This window comes from Balaenoptera borealis (assembly GCF_965194805.1).
Source record: "Balaenoptera borealis genome assembly, chromosome: 14".
NCBI classification, from domain to species: Eukaryota; Metazoa; Chordata; class Mammalia; order Artiodactyla; family Balaenopteridae; genus Balaenoptera; species Balaenoptera borealis.
Window position 1 is genome coordinate 63,233,539 of NC_138875.1, and position 19,339 is coordinate 63,252,877.

Below are 19,339 nucleotides of genomic sequence, written 5' to 3' on the forward strand. Positions count from 1 at the left end.
GGGTGCCATGGGGAGACCTCCGGTCACTTGATCTTTATGAAGGAAGGACAGTGAGTTGGGTACAAGGGGTTCAGGGTGAGTGACAGTCTGGAACATGGGACACATTGCAGCAGTTCACTGCCAGCGTGTGGCCATGGTGTAGGCAGAGCGTTGCTCATTACACTCAAATAGCATCCTTTCAGCTCTAGAGCTAAGTATTTGATTTGTTTTTCAAGATTCAGAAAATATTGAGATTTTCGCCATTTAATCTTTGCTCATTGAGTGTGGACAGAGGTAGAACAGGCGTAGTTAAATGCCAAGGCTGGAAGGTTTCAAGAAGAGATGTCAAGAGAACTGCGGAGACATCACTGAGTTTGACAGGAGGCCAGTCCTGATAAACAAGTGTGGAAGTAGTACTCAGGGCCAAGCCAGAAACAGAATGAGTGACAATGAGGTGTGAAAGGAGGCAGTTAAGGATAGGAGAGACAGAGTGGTCTTTGTGTGATAAAATGGAATCAAGGAAGGGTGGGTGTCTTATTCATTTTTAAAAATTTTATTTGTTTTATTTATTTTTGGCTGCGTTGGGTCTTTGTTGCTACGCGTGGGCTTTTCTCTAGTTGCAGAGAGCAGAGGCTGCTCTTCATTGCGGTGTGCAGGCTTCTCATTGCGGTGGCTTCTCTTGTTGCAGAGCATGGGCTGTAGGCGTGCGGGCTTCAGTAGTTGTGGCTTGTGGGCTCTAGAGTGCAGGCTCAGTAGTTGTGGCGCATGGGCTTAGTTGCTCCGTGGCATGTGGAATCTTCCTGGACCAGGGCTCGAACCCGTGTCCGCTGCATTGGCAGGCGGATTCTTAACCACTGAGCCACCAGGGAAGCCCGGGTGTTTTATTTTTTGCAGAGCGATGCAGCGTTTCCAAAGGCAGAGAGAAAGGAAGAGAGTGAAGAGGGCATCCAGGAATGATTGTTGAGCAATATTTTGGAGGAGGTAGAAAGTTAAGTGATAAGCAGATGTCTTTTCGTACCAGGCTAAAATGAGGAGTAGGGACTGTTGAAGTCCCAAGTGTGCATCGTCAACATTCAACAGCTATTCAATGGATGCAGTTAAGGAGTTAACTTTGTTAAAGAGGAACCGTAGGGAAGAAATTCTGAGATAAAAGTTAAAGCTGTGGTTTCAGTAAAGCAGTAGTTAGGGCCTCGTGGTGAGCAGGCATTGGTGATGGGACTCGTGGCCTAAGGAGAACGGGAAATGGAGGAAGGTAATCAGGGACGCACCGTCTCATCTCCTCGCCCCTCTTCAGCCGGGACCAACCTTACTGGGCCCCATGGGCGACTTGGTGTAGCGCGGACCCCGGGGATGACTTCCTAACCGCAGCACTGTCGGTGTAAACGTGCGGCAGGTGACCACACGTCAGCATCCGCTCCCGTAGGGACAGTGCCAACACTTCCGAACTCAGGGTGTGTCAGGTGCCATGTCCACCCGAAGTAGTTCTCCGTGCTCAAGGTGAGTGCCGATACTCTGCAGCACCACGTAAGAGAGGCGTGGCGTCCTACAGTGGGCGAGGCGCCAGGCGCGGCGCATCCGGGCCGGGCGCGGCTTCCCGCTTCAAACCCGGGATGCCCGCTCTCGTCCAATCAGCGGGCTCGCCCCTTCGCGCCGTCCAATCCAAAGCCAGCTTGGAGTCCCCGCCCCTCGGTCCGTGTGGCGAACCGACGTAAACCCGAGGGGCGCACGGTACGGCTGGCCGCCGTGAGGGGATGCGCGCACGCGCACTGGCGGAGGCGCCGGACGCCGGACACCTCCTCCGCGGACCTTCCGCCGGCTGGGCGCTCGCGGCAGGCGTCGCGGACTCGGTGAGGGATCGTCTGGGGGGCGGGGCGGGCGAGTCGGGCTGCCGTGAGAGCGGGGCCTCCGGGACTCGGGTCTTTTGTCCGGGGCCTGGTCCCTGTCTCCCCAACGCGGTGCTCCCCGCTCGCTGGCCGGGCCGGGCGGGGGTGACGCGCTGCTGACCGGCGGGTGCGGCCGCGTCCCCGTGGCTCCCGGCCTCTTGCGGGTCGTTTCACGGAAAAACGGGAAAGGTGACAGTGTTTGAGGTCGCTTTGCTTTTTCTCCCGACGGCAGACTTTGTTCGCTGAAGCATGAGGTCCCTTTCGAGGCCGTCGCCTGGAGGACAGCTGTTTTCATGACAGTGTTTTCACTCGCTGTTACCATTTTGAGGTCATTCGACTGGAGTTTTTACTGCTCCAAGGTCAACTTTTTCTCCGGATTCCAGTTTTTAGTGCAAAGTTTACGGTAAGCTTTGAAAACTGTTACGCTAGATACCTACATAATGGTAAAGTGTATCTTAGAACGTTGGGGAAGTTAGACTTTGGCTTTTTCCCACAGCTCATACTTTTGTGTTCAGTTGTGCACGTAGGCCTCCAGTCGACAACTACAGCAGATGATATTTTATGTATCCAAGCATAAAATTAAAGCAATTAAATATCAGTAAACTCGAGCAGGATGTTTTGAAGTTACTGCTTTAAGGACATACCAAGAGAAATCCCAAAGCTGGCTGCTTAGTTCAAATGCAGTAAAAAGAAAGATAATATTGTATTGTCTTCATTTTAGTTGAGGAGGAGGGCTGGGTAATGCAGTAGGGACGGAAGTTAGGGCATCTTCCCTTCTAGGAAAGCTTTAGGAATGTGGCATGTCCATAGGTGGCTTAGAACAGGTGTAGTCCTTTCTGGAAAAGAGAGACTGGGTGTTAGATTACATCTGGAGGAATCTTCCCCTGGATTGTGTTACTGTTGCATCCACAGCAAAGCTCTATTCCTGCACTTAGCACTGTATCATAGTGGGTAGGGACTGTTCGCTTTCTGAGGGGAGCCACCTTATTTATTGTTGCTTCACACAACCAAACAGAGTGTCTTTCACTGTTTTTGATAATGATTGTTGCATGAATGATCTTTGCTTAATATCTGGATTTTCTTGGATTTGATTCTTTCTAAGTGGAGATAACCCTTAAAGAGATGGTATACATTTTGATGTGGTATATATATATTTGTAAGTGAATGAGTAACTTAGTAACTACAAGACTAGATGTGAGGAGGCTACTTGGAAGACTTGTGTAGGAATTTATTTTATTTTTAAAAAATATTTATTTATTTATATATTTAGCTGCACCGGATCTTAGTTGCAGCATGCGGGATCTAGTTCCCTGACCAGGGATCGAACCCGGGCCCCCTGCATTGGGAGTGCAGAGTCTTAGCCACTGGACCACCAGGGAAGTCCCCTGTGTAGGAGTTTAAAGATTGATGGACAGATAGGCACAGTTTCTGCTCTTAGGGAGAAATCTTTTTAGTGGAAGAAGACAGACAAATACAAAAACAGACAGTGATCAGTGCTGGCAGAAATTAAAATGACTATGGACTCTGGGGTACATTTGACTTCATGATAAGGGATCAACTCTCTTAGAAGGTGAGCTTTGAATTGAGGTGAATGTCAGGAAGGAGCTAGCTGTGCAGACATCTAGAAGAGTATTCTAGGCCCTGAGGTGGGGATGGGCTTGAGTATTATAGGAACAGAAAAGCCGTTATGTGGTGAGTGAGGCTGGGGTGTGCAGATGAGGTGGCTCACTGAAGTTTTCAGGAAGAGTATGGTACCTGGCTTATGGTTTACGATCCCTTTGATTGCCATGTGGAGAATTAATTGTAGAGTGACAAGAATTGGACTGTGAAGACTGATTAGGAGGTTTTTCAGTAGGGTAGGATGGTAGTAGAGTCAGAAAGATGTAGAATGACTCAGGGATTGTTTTAGACAAGGCCTGTTTTGCCCTCAGGAATAGGCTCCACTAGATGTGTTTTGATTGGCAACAGTGTTTTTACTGTGTTTAAATGGGTTCAGGTGGAGTCTGTATTTTCCTGTTGTCTGGCGGTGCGTGTTCCTGAACTCAGATGAGATTTGTCTGTATAAGATGTGCACTGCGTGACGGAGCTAAGGTCAGGATCCTGGGTGTCCCTAACATGGAAGGAGAGGCTGTCAGGTGAGATGCTTGGCTGTGAAGAGAAGGTGAGAAGGTGGTGCAGAGGTGCAAAGGAAGGATGGGGACAGGTTTTCCACCTGCGTCCTGGTGTGGGAGAGTTTGAAAGTGTTTGTAGAAATCGAGAAGAGGAAATGTAGATAGTTAGACATGTTGAAGAGAGGAAAACACTGGGGTGTGGTCTGAGAGGAGGGTGCTTACGTGATAGCTGGTGATAAGTTTGCTGGATTTGACCCAGTTTGAAAATCTTCATTCATTCAGCAAATTTATTGAGGGTCTGCTCTGTGCAGGGCACTGCTCTAGATAGGAATTCACTGGTAAAACAGGTCAAGTCCCTGCCCTCATGGCACTTACATTCTAACGTGGGGTGGGGAATAGTTAAACTGGTGAACTATATAGCACTATAGAAAAAAGGAAGCAGGGCAAGGAGATTGGCATGCCGAGCCTGACTGTACACGCTGGTGGGAAAGTGGACGTTTACACAAAGACCTGAAAGAATTGAAGGCGCAGGAGCCTCCGTGGGTTCAAGGGATGGCAGCGAGGTCAGGGTGGCTGGGGTGGAGGGAGCGAGGGAGAGGAGCAGGAGGTCCCAGGTCAGAGTTACTCAGTCCCCCGTTGCCAGCAAGACTGACTTTCTCAGTGAGATGGGAAGCCAGTGGAGGGTTCTGAGCTAAGCAGTGAGTGTTTGGCTTGTTTGACTGGGTAACCTGAGTGTGTGGAGGGTAGTCTGGGGAGGAAGATAGAGGCTCTTGCAGGGAGTGTCCCGGTCGGAGAGGGTGTGGCTTGACCATGAGGGTAGCAACCAGGAGTCGTGAGAAATGGCAGGTTCTGGTTATATGGTTGTGGTGTAACCATTGGGATTTGCTGAGGGATTGCACACTGATGGTTTGGTCTGAGCAACTAGAGAATGGACTTGTCGTTTTCTCTGTGGGGAAGATTGAAGAGCAGGCTTTTCTTGAGGGGGTTGCAATGAGATGGAATCAAGATTGATGTTTTAGGTGCTTGTTAGATACCTAAGTGAAAATGTCAGGTAGGTAGTTGAACATCTGAGGTTCAGGGGAGAGACCCAGGCTGGAGATACAAGTTTCATATGGGATTTAAAACTTTCAAACTGAGGGCACTCATCCAGAGAGGCTGGGTAGATGGAGGAAACCCAGGAGCCAGCCCTGGAGCCCTCACTGTGTGGAGGTCCAGGAGAGAAGGAGGAGGAAGAGCCGACAGCGGTGCTTTGGAAACCAGGTGAAGAAAGTATTTCTGTGAGGAAGGAGTGTGAATTCGATTCTGTTAGGTCCAAGACAAGGAGGACTGAAAACTGACCATGGGGTTATGGGTTTGGCAGCAGGGAGATCAGTGGTGATGTTGACAAGCCCCTGGTGGGGCGGTGGGACGGAAGCCAGCTGGGAGTGGGCTTGGATGAGGGGTGGAGCTGGGTGGCCGGTAGTGACTCGTATTGGAGGTCTGGGTGGTAGAGGGAGTGCGGATGGAGGTGGTGGTAGCTGTGGGGGGATAGCAGGGCTGAGGTTGAGGAAGGCTTCTTGTGCTCATGGGGAGGACTGCCCCGAGAGATGCAACAGTGTCGAGGAGGAGAGGCAGGTGTTGGAGTGGGAGGGCTGGGCTTCTGCCAGGAGTGTGGATCCTTCATCTGTGATTAGGTAAGTTTAGTATGTTTCTAGTGGTCTTAAGGCTTTTCCTAACTTTGTAGAGTAAATTAGTCCATAATATCTAAACTCACACGTCAGTGATTTGCCACCGACCCCAGCACAGTCCTGCACTGTCGTCTGTCTCATCAGTAGTGGCAGCTCTTAGAATATCCGTCCAGGCGCTAAGCCCTCTCCCTTCCTCTCCTTTCAGCTGATGGGATCAGGCCAGACTTCCTAATACACCATTTAAGGCTCGTAGGATCTGGCTCCGTGTTTTTACTCACCCGTTGCCCGAATATGGTGGAGCACCTACTATGGCCACCACACCCCAGCACTTAGAGCAGAGTTTGGAGTCATACCTGGGCACGAATCTTACTAATTGCACAACCTTGTGTCAGTTTAGCTAGTTTAGTCTCTGAGTTTGTTTCTTCTTTTGTAAAATGAGGATAAGTGAGTTAAGGTAGTAGGTATGCAATAAATTTTAATTATCTTCCACCATTGCTTATGTTTGTCACCTTTAAAAGCCCTCTTATCTCATACTTTGCCTGAAAAGTCCTGCTCATTCTTCAGGGTATAGGGCCAATATCCTCTCATTTCTTGAGTCTTTCCTGATTTAATTATTTTCTTCACTGAATTCCACACAGCCCTTACATGATAAGCACTCTGAAATATTTTTAAAACTGAGTAACGTCTCCTGAGTTCTGAGATCAGGGTCCATCGAACGAGTGGCCAGCATGCACTGTAGGTTCTCTATCAGTAGTACAGACTGTACCAGTGTTTTCCAGACTTAGCCTTTGTGTGCCACTTTTACCATTTTTGCCTTGTCCATGTGCCAAATATACTTTATTTTTATCTTTATTTATTTATTTATTTATGGCTGCGTTGGGTCTTCTTTGCTACGTGTGGGCTTTCTCTAGTTGCGCGAGTGGGGGCTACTCTTCATTGTGATGGCTTCTCTCCTTGTGGAGCACTGGCTCTAGGTGCGTGGGATTCAGTAGTTGTGGCATGCAGGCTCAGTAGTTGTGGCGCACGGGCTTAGTTGCTCCATGGCATGTGGGATCTTCCCAGACCAGGATCGAACCGTTGTCTCCTGCGTTGGCAGGCGGATTCTTAACCACTGTGCCACCAGGGAAGTCCCCAAATATACTTAACGTAACTTAAATTTTTTCTTTGAACAGACTCACTTTTTTTTTGGTGTTGTTGGCTGCACCGCGCAGCTTGTGAGATCTTAGTTCCCTGACCAGGGATTGAACCTGGGCCCTCGGCAGTGAAACCACCGAGTCCTAACCACTGGACCGCCAGGGAATGCCCTAGACTCACTTTATTTATTTGTTTGTTTGAATTTTTTGGCTGCATCAGGTCTTCGTTGCTGCGTGCGGGCTTTCTCTAGTTTTGGCGAGCAGGGGCTACTCTTTGTTGTGGTGCAGGGCTTCTCATTTCAGTGGCTTCTCTTGTTGTGTAGCACGGGCTCTAGGCACGCGGCTTCAGTAGTTGCAGCACTCGGGCTCAGTAGTTGTGGCACACGGGCTTAGTTGCTTCAAGGCATGTGGGATCTTCCCGGGCCAGAGATTGAACTCATGTCCCCTGCATTGGCAGCCGGATTCTTAACCACTGCGCCATCAGGAAAGTCCCTAGACTCACTTTTTAAACCATTTACTCATCCTTAATCTTTGAAATCAGGGACTAGATTTTGCTAGTTCTATTTATTCTATTCCCTGTTAGAATGTGTGCCCAGCTTGTATGACGTCCAGAAATTGTCTGTATATGCCATTAGTATTCTGCCTTCTTTGATTCTTTATTCGATAAATTTAAAATCCAAGAGTAAATTAAACTGTTGTGTTTCATTATTATGTTAATTATAAGAAGATAGTTTGATGTTTATATTCTCGACTATAGTGTCCCCTCTTAGAGCTGTTTCAAAAAGAGGATTTTATCAGTTTTCTAAGATTTATGGGACTTGTACTCTTAATCGTTTGAAAAAGTTTTATGGTAATATATGATTTATAAGAATACTTTTATTGTTGCAGTGAGATGGAAGATTTTCGAGGTATAGCTGATGAGTCATTTCCAAGCTTTTTAACCAATTCATTACTTGGTGGTAATAGTGAGATTTTGGAAGATGTCACTCTTTCTTCAAATCTTGGCTTGCCTGTTGCTGTTTCAACGCTTGCTAGAAATAGATCCAGCACTGATAACAGGTAAGAATTGTTTGAACAGATGATTTTTTTAGATTCTTAAAGCCTACTATATACTGATACTTCTGTGAAATTTTTCAGCCAAGCTTGAGCTTTAGCTTTATCTGAGGGAGATGACCATTTATGTAAAATCAACATAGAAGATAAAACCATCTCTTACCTGTTCCATCGCCTTATCAGTGGTGGGTGTGTAGGTTTGGGATTGAACGCCAGTGACCTTTTGGCCTACCAATGGTCTTTCTGTCCGTGGTATATTGACTTTGTATTAGTTCAGCCTCCTGGTGGCTGGTGATTTGAGCTGCACCCCCAAATGTGATGTGTATAGTTCACTCATCTTGTGTAACGTGTAAAGTTTACCTATGCCTGAATATCTAACTACTCTCCCGTCCTCCTAGCCTAAACATTCTGTATGGAGCACCATCTTTACCTTTGGAATGAAGGGGCTGGATTAACTCTTTAAAAACTTTTAGCTTTAAGATTTCCACGACTCTCTTGTTTAATACACACATTCTGCTGCTGCACAGGTTTTCAGTGCTTTGCACATAAGGTGATGGTTTTGAACATTGGGGACCCTATTTGTTTTTACCCCCTGGTGGTTGGTTTTTCAGTCATACAGTCCTATGTCATGGTGAATTTTAAATGTGTATAATTTAGTTATTAACAATTAAAACAAAATTTTTGTGTGTAGGAATTCTGATGTCCAGGCATCTTATTTAGTGGAAGGGAAGTATTCAATTCCATCAGAGTCGTCTCCCAGTAGCCAGAGTGAAGCTGAACCAAGAGAGAGGTTACAGCTTGTCTTCCCAGATGATGAGTGAGTTCTTACTTCATCTTGCTTTCACTGTGTTAAGAGCGAGTCTCATGTAGTCTTGTGGAAAATGAACACGTGATTGTGTCTCTGATCGTTTATAAGAATTTTAACAGTTTTCTTTGTATGATATTAATCGCAAACATTTTTAGTCTTTCAAAATCTTTTTCTGATTCCAAGAGTAATACATGCTCATTGAAAAAATTATAAAATACAGGCAATTATAAGGCAGACAACAAAGGCCTGTCATCCCAGTAACTGCAGAAGAGACGTTGATTATCTTTTTATTTAGTCTGCTAGACTGTTTTCTATGCACATGTGCATGTACATATGTATTAATTTTTTTAACAATAATAGGATTAAACTGTACGTACTGTTTATAACTTTTAAAAATTAATGATTGTGTCATCTTCCCATTACAATTAATGTAAGTATGTATCATAATGTTAATGGCTGCACCATGTTAGACACTTAGATGATTGGAATTTTACTATTATAAATTTAGTGAACTTCTTTATTTATACATACGTTTTGCATCTAGTAGGTTATTTTATTGAGATAAAATCCTAGGATCAAAATAGCTGAGTTAAGAATATTTAATTTTAAAGACCACTGCGGATTACCACATTGCTCTTTGGAAGATTTGTACCAGTTTGCATTCCCGTTAGAAGATGTGCATGAGAATGCCTGCTTCTCTGAGCCCTCCCTGACGTTTGGTGGTGTTATTTTTCAACCTCAATTTTAAATTAATTAATTAATTAATTTATTTCTTCCTTTTCTTTCTTCCTTTCTTCCTCCCTCCCTTCCTCCCTCCCTCCTCCCTCCCTCCCTCCCTCCCTCTCTCCCTCCCTTCCTTCGTTGGGTTCTTGTTGCTGGACTTTCTTTAGTTTCAGCGAGTGGGGGCTACTCTTCGTTGTGGTGCGTGGGCTTCTTATTGTGGTGGCTTCTCTTGTTGCGGAGCATGGGCTCTAGGTCGCGGACTTCAGTAGTTGTGGCACGCAGGCTCTGTAGTTGTAGCTCGCGGGCTCTAAAGCACAGACTCAGTAGTTGTGGCACATGGGCTTAGTTGCTCTGCGGCATGTGGGATCTTCCCCAACCAGGGCTCAAACCCATGTCTCTTGCATTAACAGGCAGATTCTTAACCACTATGCCACCAGGGAAGCCCCTGATTCTCAATTTTAGAAGTAAAAGAATTTATACACATGCCTAAGTGAATAGAAGAAAGTCTGGAAGGCTTTACATCAAAATGTAAATGGTGGTTATGTCTTGATGGCGGTATTACAGGCAGTCTTAAAGTATTCTGTTTGAATTCATAATCAAGTATTTATGGGATTGAACATACTTTAATGTTTATTCATTACTTATATTTTTGTTGTGAATTGCCTGTTGATGACGTTTAGATATAAGCACTTTGTATATGTTAAAGTTGTTAACTCTGTATATTCATTTTCTCAACGTGTGTTTTTTTATTTTCGTTTTATTTATTTATTTATTTTTAACATCTTTATTGGAGTATAATTGCTTTACAGTGTTGTGTTAGTTTCTGCTGTATAACAGAATGAATCAGCTATATGCATATGTATATCCCCTCCCTCTTGCATCTCCCTCCCACCCTCCTTATCCCACCCCTCTAGGTGGTAGCAAAGTACCAAGCTGATCTTCCTGTGCCATGCAGCTGCTTCCTACTAGCTATCTATTTTACATTTGGTAGTGTATGTATGTCAGTGCTACTCTCTCACTTCGTCCCAGCTTACCCTTCCCTCTCCCTGTGTCCTCAAGTCCAGTCTCTACATCTGTGTCTTTATTCCTGTCCTGCCCCTAGGTTCATTAGAACCGTTTTTTTTTTAGATTCTGTATGTATGTGTTAGTATATGGTATTTGTTTTTCTCTTTCTGACTTACTTCACTCTGTATGACAGACTCTAGGTCCATCCACCTCACTACAAATAACTCAATTTCGTTTCTTTTTATGGCTGAGTAATATTCCATTGTATATATGTGCCACATCTTCTTTATCCATTTGTCTGCGATGGACACTTAGGTTGCTTCCATGTCCTGGCTATTGTAAATAGAGCTGCAGTGAACATTGTGGTACATGACTCTTTTTGAATTATGGTTTTCTCAGGGTATATGCCCAGTAATGGGATTTCTGGGTCATATGGTAGTTCTTTTTCTTTTTGGTTACCTTAAACAATGCATTTTATTTATTATTATTTTATTTATTAATTAATTTATTTTTGGCTGCGTTGGGTCTTCGTTGCTGCACGCAGGCTTTCTCTAGTTGCGGCAGCGGAGGCTACTCCTCGTTGTGGTGCGCAGCCTTCTCATTGCGGTGGCGTCTCTTGTTGCGGAGCACGGGCTCTAGGCATGCAGGCTTCAGTAGTTGTGGCACACGGGCTCAGTAGTTGTGGCTCGCGGGCTCTAGAGCACAGGCTCATTAGCTGTGGCGCACGGGCTTAGTTGCTCCGTGGCATGTAGGATCTTCCTGGACCAGGGCTCGAACCTGTGTCCCCTGCATTAGCAGGCGGATTCTTAACCACTGCGCCACCAGGGAAGTTCCCATATGGTAGTTCTATTTTTAGTTTTTTAAGGAACCTCCATACTGTTCTCCATAATGGCTGTATCAATTTACATTCCCACTGACAGTGCAAGAGGGTTCCCTTTTCTCCACACCCTCTCCAGCATTTATTGTTTGAAGATTTTTTGATGATGGCTGTTCTGACTGGTGTGAGGTAGTACCTCACTGTAGTTTTGATTTGCATTTCTCTAGTGATTAGTGATGTTGAGCATCCTTTCATGTGTTTGTTGGCAGTCTGTGTATCTTCATTGGTGAAATGTCTATTTAGGTCTTCTGTCCATTTTTGGATTGGGTTGTTAGTTTTTTTGATATTAAGCTGCATGAGCTGCTTGTATATTTTGGAGATTAATCTTTTGTCAGTTGCTTCGTTTGCCAGTATTTTCTACCATTCTGAGGGTTGTCTTTTTGTCTTGCTTATGGTCTCCTTTGCTGTACAAAAGCTTTTAAGTTTCATTTGTTTATTTTTGTTTTTATTTCCATTACTCTAGGAGGTGGGTCAAAAAGGATCTTGCTGTGATTTATGTCATAGAGTGTTCTGTCTATGTTTTCCTCTAACAGTTTTATAGTGTCTGGCCTTACATTTAGGTCTTTAATCCATTTGGAGTTTATTTTTGCGTATGGTGTTAGGGAATGTTCTAATTTCGTTCTTTTACATGTAGCTGTCCAGTTTTCCAAGCACCACTTATTGAAGAGGCTGTCTTTCCTCCATTGTATATTCTTGCCTCCTTTATCAAAGATAAGGTGACCATAGGTGTGTGGGTTTATCTCTGGGCTTTCTATCCTGTTCCATTGATCTTTATTTCTGTTTTTGTGCCAGTACCATACTGTCTTGATTACTGTAGCTTTGTAGTATAGTCTGAAGTCAGGGAGCCTGATTCCTCCAGCTCCGTTTTTCTTTCTCAAGATTGTTTTGGCTATTCGGGGTCTTTGTGTTTCCATGCAAATTGTGAAATTTTTTGTTCTAGTTCTGTGAAAAATGCCATTGGTGGTTTGATAGGGATTGCATTGAATCTGTAGATTGTTTTGGGTAGTATAGTCCTTTTCACAATGTTGATTCTTCCAATCCAAGGACATAGTATAACTCTCCATCTGATTGTATCATCTTTAATTTCTTTCATCAGCGTCTTTTAGCTTACTGCATACAGGTCTTTTGTCTCCTTAGGTAGGTCTATTCCTAGGTATTTTATTCTTTTTGTTGCAACGGTAAATGGGAGTGTTTCCTTAATTTCACTTTCAGATTTTTCATCATTAGTGTACAGGAATGCAGGAGATTTCTGTGCATTAATTTTGTATCCTGCTACTCTACCAAATTAATTGATTAGTAGTTTTCTGGTAGCATCTTTAGGGTTCTTTGTGTATAGTATTATGTCATCTGCAGTGACAGTTTTACTTCTTCTTTTCCGATTGTATTCCTTGTTTTTCTTTTTCTTCTCTTATTGCCGTAGGTAAAACTTCCAAAACTATGTTCAGTAACAGTGGTGAGAGTGGGCAACCTTGTCTTGTTCCTGATCTTAGAGGAAATGGTTTCAGTTTTTCACCATTGAGAATGATGTTGGCTGTGGGTTTGTCATATATGACCCTTATTGTGTTGAGGTAGGTTCCCTCTGTGCCTACTTTCTGGAGAGTTTTTATCATAAATGGGTATTGAATTTTGTCACAAGCTTTTTCTCATCTATTGAGATCATCATATGGTTTTTATCCTTCAATTTGTTAATATGGTGTATCACATTGATTGATTTGCATATATTGAAGAATCCTTGCATTCCTGGGATAAACCCCACTTGATCATGGTGTATGATCCTTTTAATGTGCTGTTGGATTCTGTTTGCTAGTATTTTGTTCAGGACTTTTGCATCTATGTTCATCAGTGATATTGGCCTGTAGTTTTCTTTTTTTGTGAGATCTTCATCTGGTTTTGGTATCAGGGTGATGGTGGCCTCGTATAATGAGTTTGGGAGTGTTCCTCCCTCTGCTGTATTTTGGAAGAGTTTGGGATGGATAGGTGTTAGCTTTTCTCTAAAAGTTTGATAGAATTCGCCTGTGAAGCCATCTGGTCCTGGGCTCTTGTTTGTGAGAAGATTTTAAATCACAGTTTCAATTTCAGTCAACATGTGTTTTTGACTGAGTGCCTGCTGTGTGCCAGCTACCTCTCCAAGGGCTTGGGAAGTAGCAGTGGACAAAACAGACATTACACAAAAAGACTCCAAAATACACCAGTTTTACAGTATATTAGAAGGGAAAAAGTGCTAGGAAAAAACAGAACATGATAAGGAGGGATGTTAGGAGGGCTGAAAGGTGTTGTAATTGTTGAGTCTCCTTGAGGAGGTGTGAGTTCAGAGCAGAGACTTGAAGGAGAGAGTCAGCCCCGTTGGCCTCAGGAGGAGGAGCCTTTCAGGGGGAGGGTGCAGCTGTGGGAGGGCACTGAGTGAGAGCATCCCTGGTGTGTCCATGAGCAGGAAGGAGGCGGCATGGGGTGGGCAAAGCTTCTGACTCCAGGTGAGGTGGGAAACCCACCAAGGGTTCCATCTCAACTCTGATTTGATTAGCCTCCTCTGGCTACCAGTGGAGAATAGACTGCTGGGAAGCAAGACCGTAAGCATGATGACCACTCGGGAAGGCAGGTTCTCAAGGGGCCGGTAGGTGGAGGAGAGGAGGGGAGAGGAGAGGAGAGGAGTGGAGGAACAGAGATCAGAGGTGGGGAGCACACAGCCTGGCGGGCAGGCTGGGGTCTTCGGTAAGTGCCAGGTGTTCAGTGTGGTGTTCTGGGCCGCTCCACTCTGCACAGGCGTTTCTTAGGCCTTATCTGGAGAGGAGCCTTCTTCCTGGGTGCACAGGGTCATGTTGGCACTGCTGATGTACGTGGGTGGGTTGGGGAGCAGAAGTGGAGGGCTGTCTGGGACAGTTGCCTGAAAGACTTTAAGATTTAATTTGAAAAATTTTGATGGGCCAGTAAAAACAATGATAGCTGTAGGTTTGAGGAAGTTGAGTTTTGACGGGGAGTGATGGTGGTGGTGAAGTTAGAGTGCCCTCAACTGTCTCTGTTGTCCTAAAGTTTTAATGGTCACACTACATGTCTTTCGGGGGGTGGGGAGTGGCAGGGGGAGGTTTAAGATATGAAAATTAACTAAATGTCCTGACTTCTTTATTTCATTTTACCATCTTGCTTCCGCCACCACCACCCCTTTTCTTAGAAATATGTTATATAGGGACCTTTATTGTCTTTTTGTTTCCTCATATTCTTATTTTATTTATTTATTTGTGATATAATTGACAACATATTAGCTTTAGGTGTACAGCTTGATTTGATGTTGGTATACATCTGGGAAATGTCACCACCATATGTCTCGTTAACATGTCACCTTACGGAGTTACAAAAAAATTTTTTTTCTTGTGAGGAGAGCTTTTAAGATCTACTCTCTTAGCAACTTTCAAATATACAATACAGTATTATTAACTACAGTCACCATGCTGTACATTACATCCCTCAGGACTTATTTTATAACTGGAAGTTTATACCTTTTGTCCCCCTTCACCCATTTCTCCCCCCACCCCAGCCTCTGGGAACCACCAGTTTGCTCTTTGTATCTATGAGCTTGGTTTTGTTGTTTGTGTGTTTTTAGATTCCATTTATAAACAAAATCGTACAGTATCTGTCTTCCTCTGTCTGACTTCACTAAGCTTAATGCTCTCTAGATTCATCTGTTGTGAATGACAAGGTTTCATTTTTTTTATGGCCGAGTGCTATTCCTGTGTGTGTGTGTGTGTGTGTGTGTGCGCGCGCGCGCACACACACACACACACACACACACTACATTTTCTTTGTTCATCCATTGATGGGCACTTAGGTTGCTTCCATATCTTGGCAATTGTAAATAGTGCTCCAGTGAACATAGAGGTGCATATATCTTTTCCAGTTAGTGTTTTCATTTTTGGATAAATACCCAGGAGCGGAATTGCTGTATCATATAGTAGTTCTATTTTTAATTTTTTGAGGAACCTTCTTGCTGTTTTCTACAGCGGCTGCACCAGTTTACATTCCCACAACAGTGTAGGAGGGTTCCCTTTTCTCCACATCCTCATCAACACTTGCTGTTTGTTGTCTTTTTGATGACAGCCATTCTGACAGGTGTGAGGTGATACCTCATTGTGGTTTTATTTATTTATTTATTTATTTTTAATTATTTATTTATTGGCTGCGTTGGGTCTTCTTTGCTGTGCACAGGCTTTTTCTCTAGTTGCGGCGAGCAGGGGCTACTCTTCGTTGTGGCGCGCGGGCTTCTTATTTTGGTGGCTTCTTTTGTTGCAGAGCACAGGCTCTAGAGCGCAGGCTCAGTAGTTGTGGCTCACGGGCTTAGTTGCTCCACAGCATGTGGGATCTTCCCAGACCAGGGCTTGAACCCGTGTCCCCTGCATTGGCAGACGGATTCTTAACCAGTGTGCCACCAGGGGAGTCCCTCATTGTGGTTTTGCTTTGCATTTCCCTGGTGATTAGCGATGCTGACCATCTTTTCATGTACCTGTTGGCCAGCTCTATGTCTTTGGAAAAATGTCTATCCAGGTCTTTAGCCCATTTTTTAATCAGGTTGTTTGTGTTTTTGCTATTGAGTTGTATGAGTTCTTTGTATATTTTGGGAGTTAGCCCCTTATTAGGTATATGACTGACAAATATCTTCTCCCATTCAGTAGGCTGCCTTTTCATCCTGTGGTTTCCTTTGCTGTGTACCACCCCCCCCACCTCTTTTTCTGTTTTCTCTACCACGTGACTTTGTATCCCTTTATAGCCTTTCCACCCGCCTCTGGCTTTTGTTTTTTGTTTTTTTTTTTTAATTAATTTATTTTATTTTTGGCTGTGTTGGGTCTTCAGTTGCTTTGCGTGGGCTTCCTCTAGTTGCGGCGAGCAGGGGCTACTCTTCATTGCGGTGCGCGGGCTTCTCATTGCGGTGGCTTTTCTTATTGCAGAGCATGGGCTGTAGGCATGCGGGCTCAGTAGTTGTGGCTCGCAGGCGCTATAGCACAGACTCAGTAGTTGTGGCACACGGGTTCAGTAGTTGTGGCTCACACGCTCTAGAGCACAGGCTCAGTAGTTGTGGCACACGGGCTTAGTTATTGTGCGGCATGTGGGATCTTCCCGGACCCGGGCTTGAACCTGTGTCCCCTGCAGTGGCAGGCAGATACTTAACCACTGCGCCACCAGGGAAGTCCCCCCTGCCTTCTGTTTTACTTAGTTCTGTTTGATTGGGGTGAAACTTTCCTATACCTGCCTGCAAATGCACCTTTGGATTAAGTGATTTGCTCTCTGTGTATTACAGCCGCAGTAAAGAGGTGGAGAAACTGGGAGGAAAGTTAGAGTTTGCCTCAGGGGCAGAGGGTTAGGACTTGGAGTCTGTGAAAGAGCCATTTTCATTTCATTCATCCTGGCCAGATTTAAGTCTGGCCCTAGGTTTGTCACATGATGAATTTGTTGCATTTAGCAGCTTTTCCCTGAAGTTCCATCTGCTGGTGAAATGGCTGTGGTGAGCGGGGACAGACCCAAGAGCTTTTGCAGTAGGTTGGGTGGAAAGTTGCCTTTAAGGAAGAACCTTTCCATCCATAGAAACAACAGAGACAAATGGAAAATGATGATAGAACAGTGGCAGGGGCTAAAGTACAGCTTCAAAGCGTTTGTAGGTCTGAGCAGTAGCTATTTGGCAAATATACGGTATCCTTTAAGTCTGTCTTGTTTTTTGAAAAGCTGAGCTTTTCTCTAGATGTGGTAGATTCACAGATACTTGGGAAAGAAGAAAACTCTGCCTCTTATCATTTGAGAGGCAGAGTAGCAATATATTTGACTTTGGTAGATGTACATCACTGGACCCAAAATGATGGTATCGTCCCCAGGACGTCTGGCTGGTCCCAGAAATGTTTCTTTTCACTGTATCCATTTTTTGTTTTTAAGAAATAACTGATTAATGGATGTTTTATAGATACACCTAAGATAACTAATATTTCATTATTATTCTGTTCCCTAATTTAAAAGTTCTATCTCTAAGAAAAAGAATCAGACAGAAGGTCGACATTTGTCAGGTGCTGTCCTCAAAGAGTCAGCTTTTCAAAGTGATAGAGAAAGAACGGAAGAGGAGCACGTTAGAGCTGCAAAACCCTTTCAGAGCCAAGATCCTTCTGATGGGATTTCACCGCTGGAGCAGGAGCGAGGTACTGAACTATTAGAAATCATTCCTTAATGTATATATTTTAATTTCCTTTTTAAAAATCTTTTTTTAATTGAAGTATAGTTGATGTACAAAATTACAGAAGTTACAGGTGTGTAGTATGGTGATTCACAATTTTTAAAGGTTATACTCCATTTATTATAAAATATTATAAAGTATTGGCTATATTCCCCATGTTGTACAATATATTTTTGTAGCTTATTTTATACCTAATAGTTTGTTCCTCTTAATCCCCTACTCCTGTAATGCCTCTCCCCCTCCTCTCTCCCCACTGGTAACCACTATTTTGTTCTCTTTGTCTGTGAGTCTGCTTCTTTTTTGTTATATTCATTATTTGTTGTATTTTTTAGATTCCACATATAAGTTATATCATACAGTTTTAATCTCCTTTCTTATTGTTTTGTCTTTGGACCAGTGTTTATCTTAAAACTATGATACTATAAACTGAAAATGCTTTGGTTTGGCACTTTCCTATTAATACCATGTTTATAATACTTTTATAGGAAAGGATCTCTTAATCAATCTCTTAATTATCCATACTGATTAAGCTGAAACCTCCTTTCCTGCAGAAACCATGCTGTCTGATGCTCACAGCACACTTTGTGTTCAAGACAGGGAGGCTGTTTCTAATACACCTGTCACATTTCCCCTGCCAATTAATTTGTATTCTTGTCAGCAGTCATTTTTGTTCCTAAGTTAAAATTTTTATGGGATGTTTGTATTTCTCTTGATGAAAAATGTCGTTAATGTATGAAAGTAGACTAGATTAACTCCTCACACAAGAAATGAAAGAAAGACAAATTGGGCTTATTCAAAATTGAAAACTTCTGTGCTTCAAAAGACACTTTTGAGACAGTGAAAAGACAACCCAAAGATGGGAGAATATGTTTACAAATCATGTATCATATGTATATGATCAGGGACCAGCATTCAGAATATGTAGAGAAGTGTTATAGCTCAATAAAAAGACAAATAACCCAGTACTGTAAATGTCAGAGGCTTTTCAGTAGACATTTCTATAAAGAAGTTGTACAGATGGCCAGTAGACACATGAGAAGATGCTCAACAGCTATAATCATCAGGGAAATTCAAAACCAGGAGAGATCAATTCACACCCGCTGGAATTACTAGAATCAAGAAGATGGGAAATAGCAAGTATTTGTTGGAAACTACGACACTCACCCATTGCTCGTTGGGATGTAAAATGGTGCTGCTGCTGTGGAAGATAGTTTGACGGTTCCTCAAAACATTAAACGTAGCATTACCCTATGACCCAGCAAGTCCAGTCCTAGGCATACACTTAAGAGAAATGAAAATGTGTGTCAACACTGAAACTTGTGTACATGAATGTTCATAGCAGCATTAGTCAGAGTAGCCAGAAAGTGGAGACAACTCAGATCGCCATCAGCTGATGTATGGATAAATAAAATGCAGTATGTCCATACAGTGGAGTGTTGTTCAGCCATAAAAAGGAGTGAAGTACTGATACGTGTTGTAATAGGATGACCCTTGAAAGCATGCTGAGTGAAAGAAGACAGACTCAGAAGGCCACATGCTGCGACTCCATTTATCCGAAGGTGAATCTGTAGGTAGAGAAGAGGCAAGTCCACTGAGACAAAGTAGATTAGTGGTGCTAGGGCCTGGGGGGCAGGGAGAATGGGGAGTGACTGTTTATGGGTACAGGATTTCTTTCTGGTATGATGAAAATATTGTGGAATTAGTGATAATGGTTGAACAACTTTGTAAATATACTAAAAACCACTGAATTGTATACTTCAAAAGGGTGATTTTATGGTAAGTTTTATATCAGTTAAAAAAAAAACCTCCCCATATACCTCTCTCACAGTTTCAGTTAGTATAAGATTTTGCCACACTTGCTTAATCTCTTCTGTTTTTCTATTACCTTTTTTCCTGAT

General features: G+C 43.6%; 1 protein-coding gene and 1 long non-coding RNA gene across 12 annotated transcripts in view; one reads left to right on the top strand and one right to left on the bottom strand.

Moving 5' to 3' along the window:
- Positions 1–483: 483 nt before the first annotated feature.
- LOC309611106 lies at positions 484–1,550 on the bottom strand. Its single transcript, XR_014234332.1, has 2 exons — positions 1,248–1,550; positions 484–806 (listed from the first exon to the last, which is right to left on the bottom strand). It is a non-coding gene; the product is annotated as an uncharacterized lncRNA (long non-coding RNA).
- Positions 1,551–1,677: 127 nt separating this feature from the next.
- The window catches only part of CEP192 (centrosomal protein 192), a 108,870-nt gene continuing 91,208 nt past the window's right edge, over positions 1,678–19,339 (top strand). For 10 of the 11 annotated variants that reach the window (XM_082354998.1, XM_082355002.1, XM_082355003.1 and 7 more), the window contains exons 1-5: positions 1,717–1,826; positions 2,095–2,265; positions 7,662–7,832; positions 8,518–8,643; positions 17,231–17,406. In XM_082354998.1, the coding sequence (XP_082211124.1) occupies positions 2,156–2,265; positions 7,662–7,832; positions 8,518–8,643; positions 17,231–17,406 (583 nt within the window). In that variant the 5' untranslated portion in view covers positions 1,717–1,826; positions 2,095–2,155. Of the gene's footprint in view, positions 1,827–2,094; positions 2,266–7,661; positions 7,833–8,517; positions 8,644–17,230; positions 17,407–19,339 lie in introns of all 11 variants that reach the window. The other variant, XM_082355008.1, reaches the window with a different exon arrangement.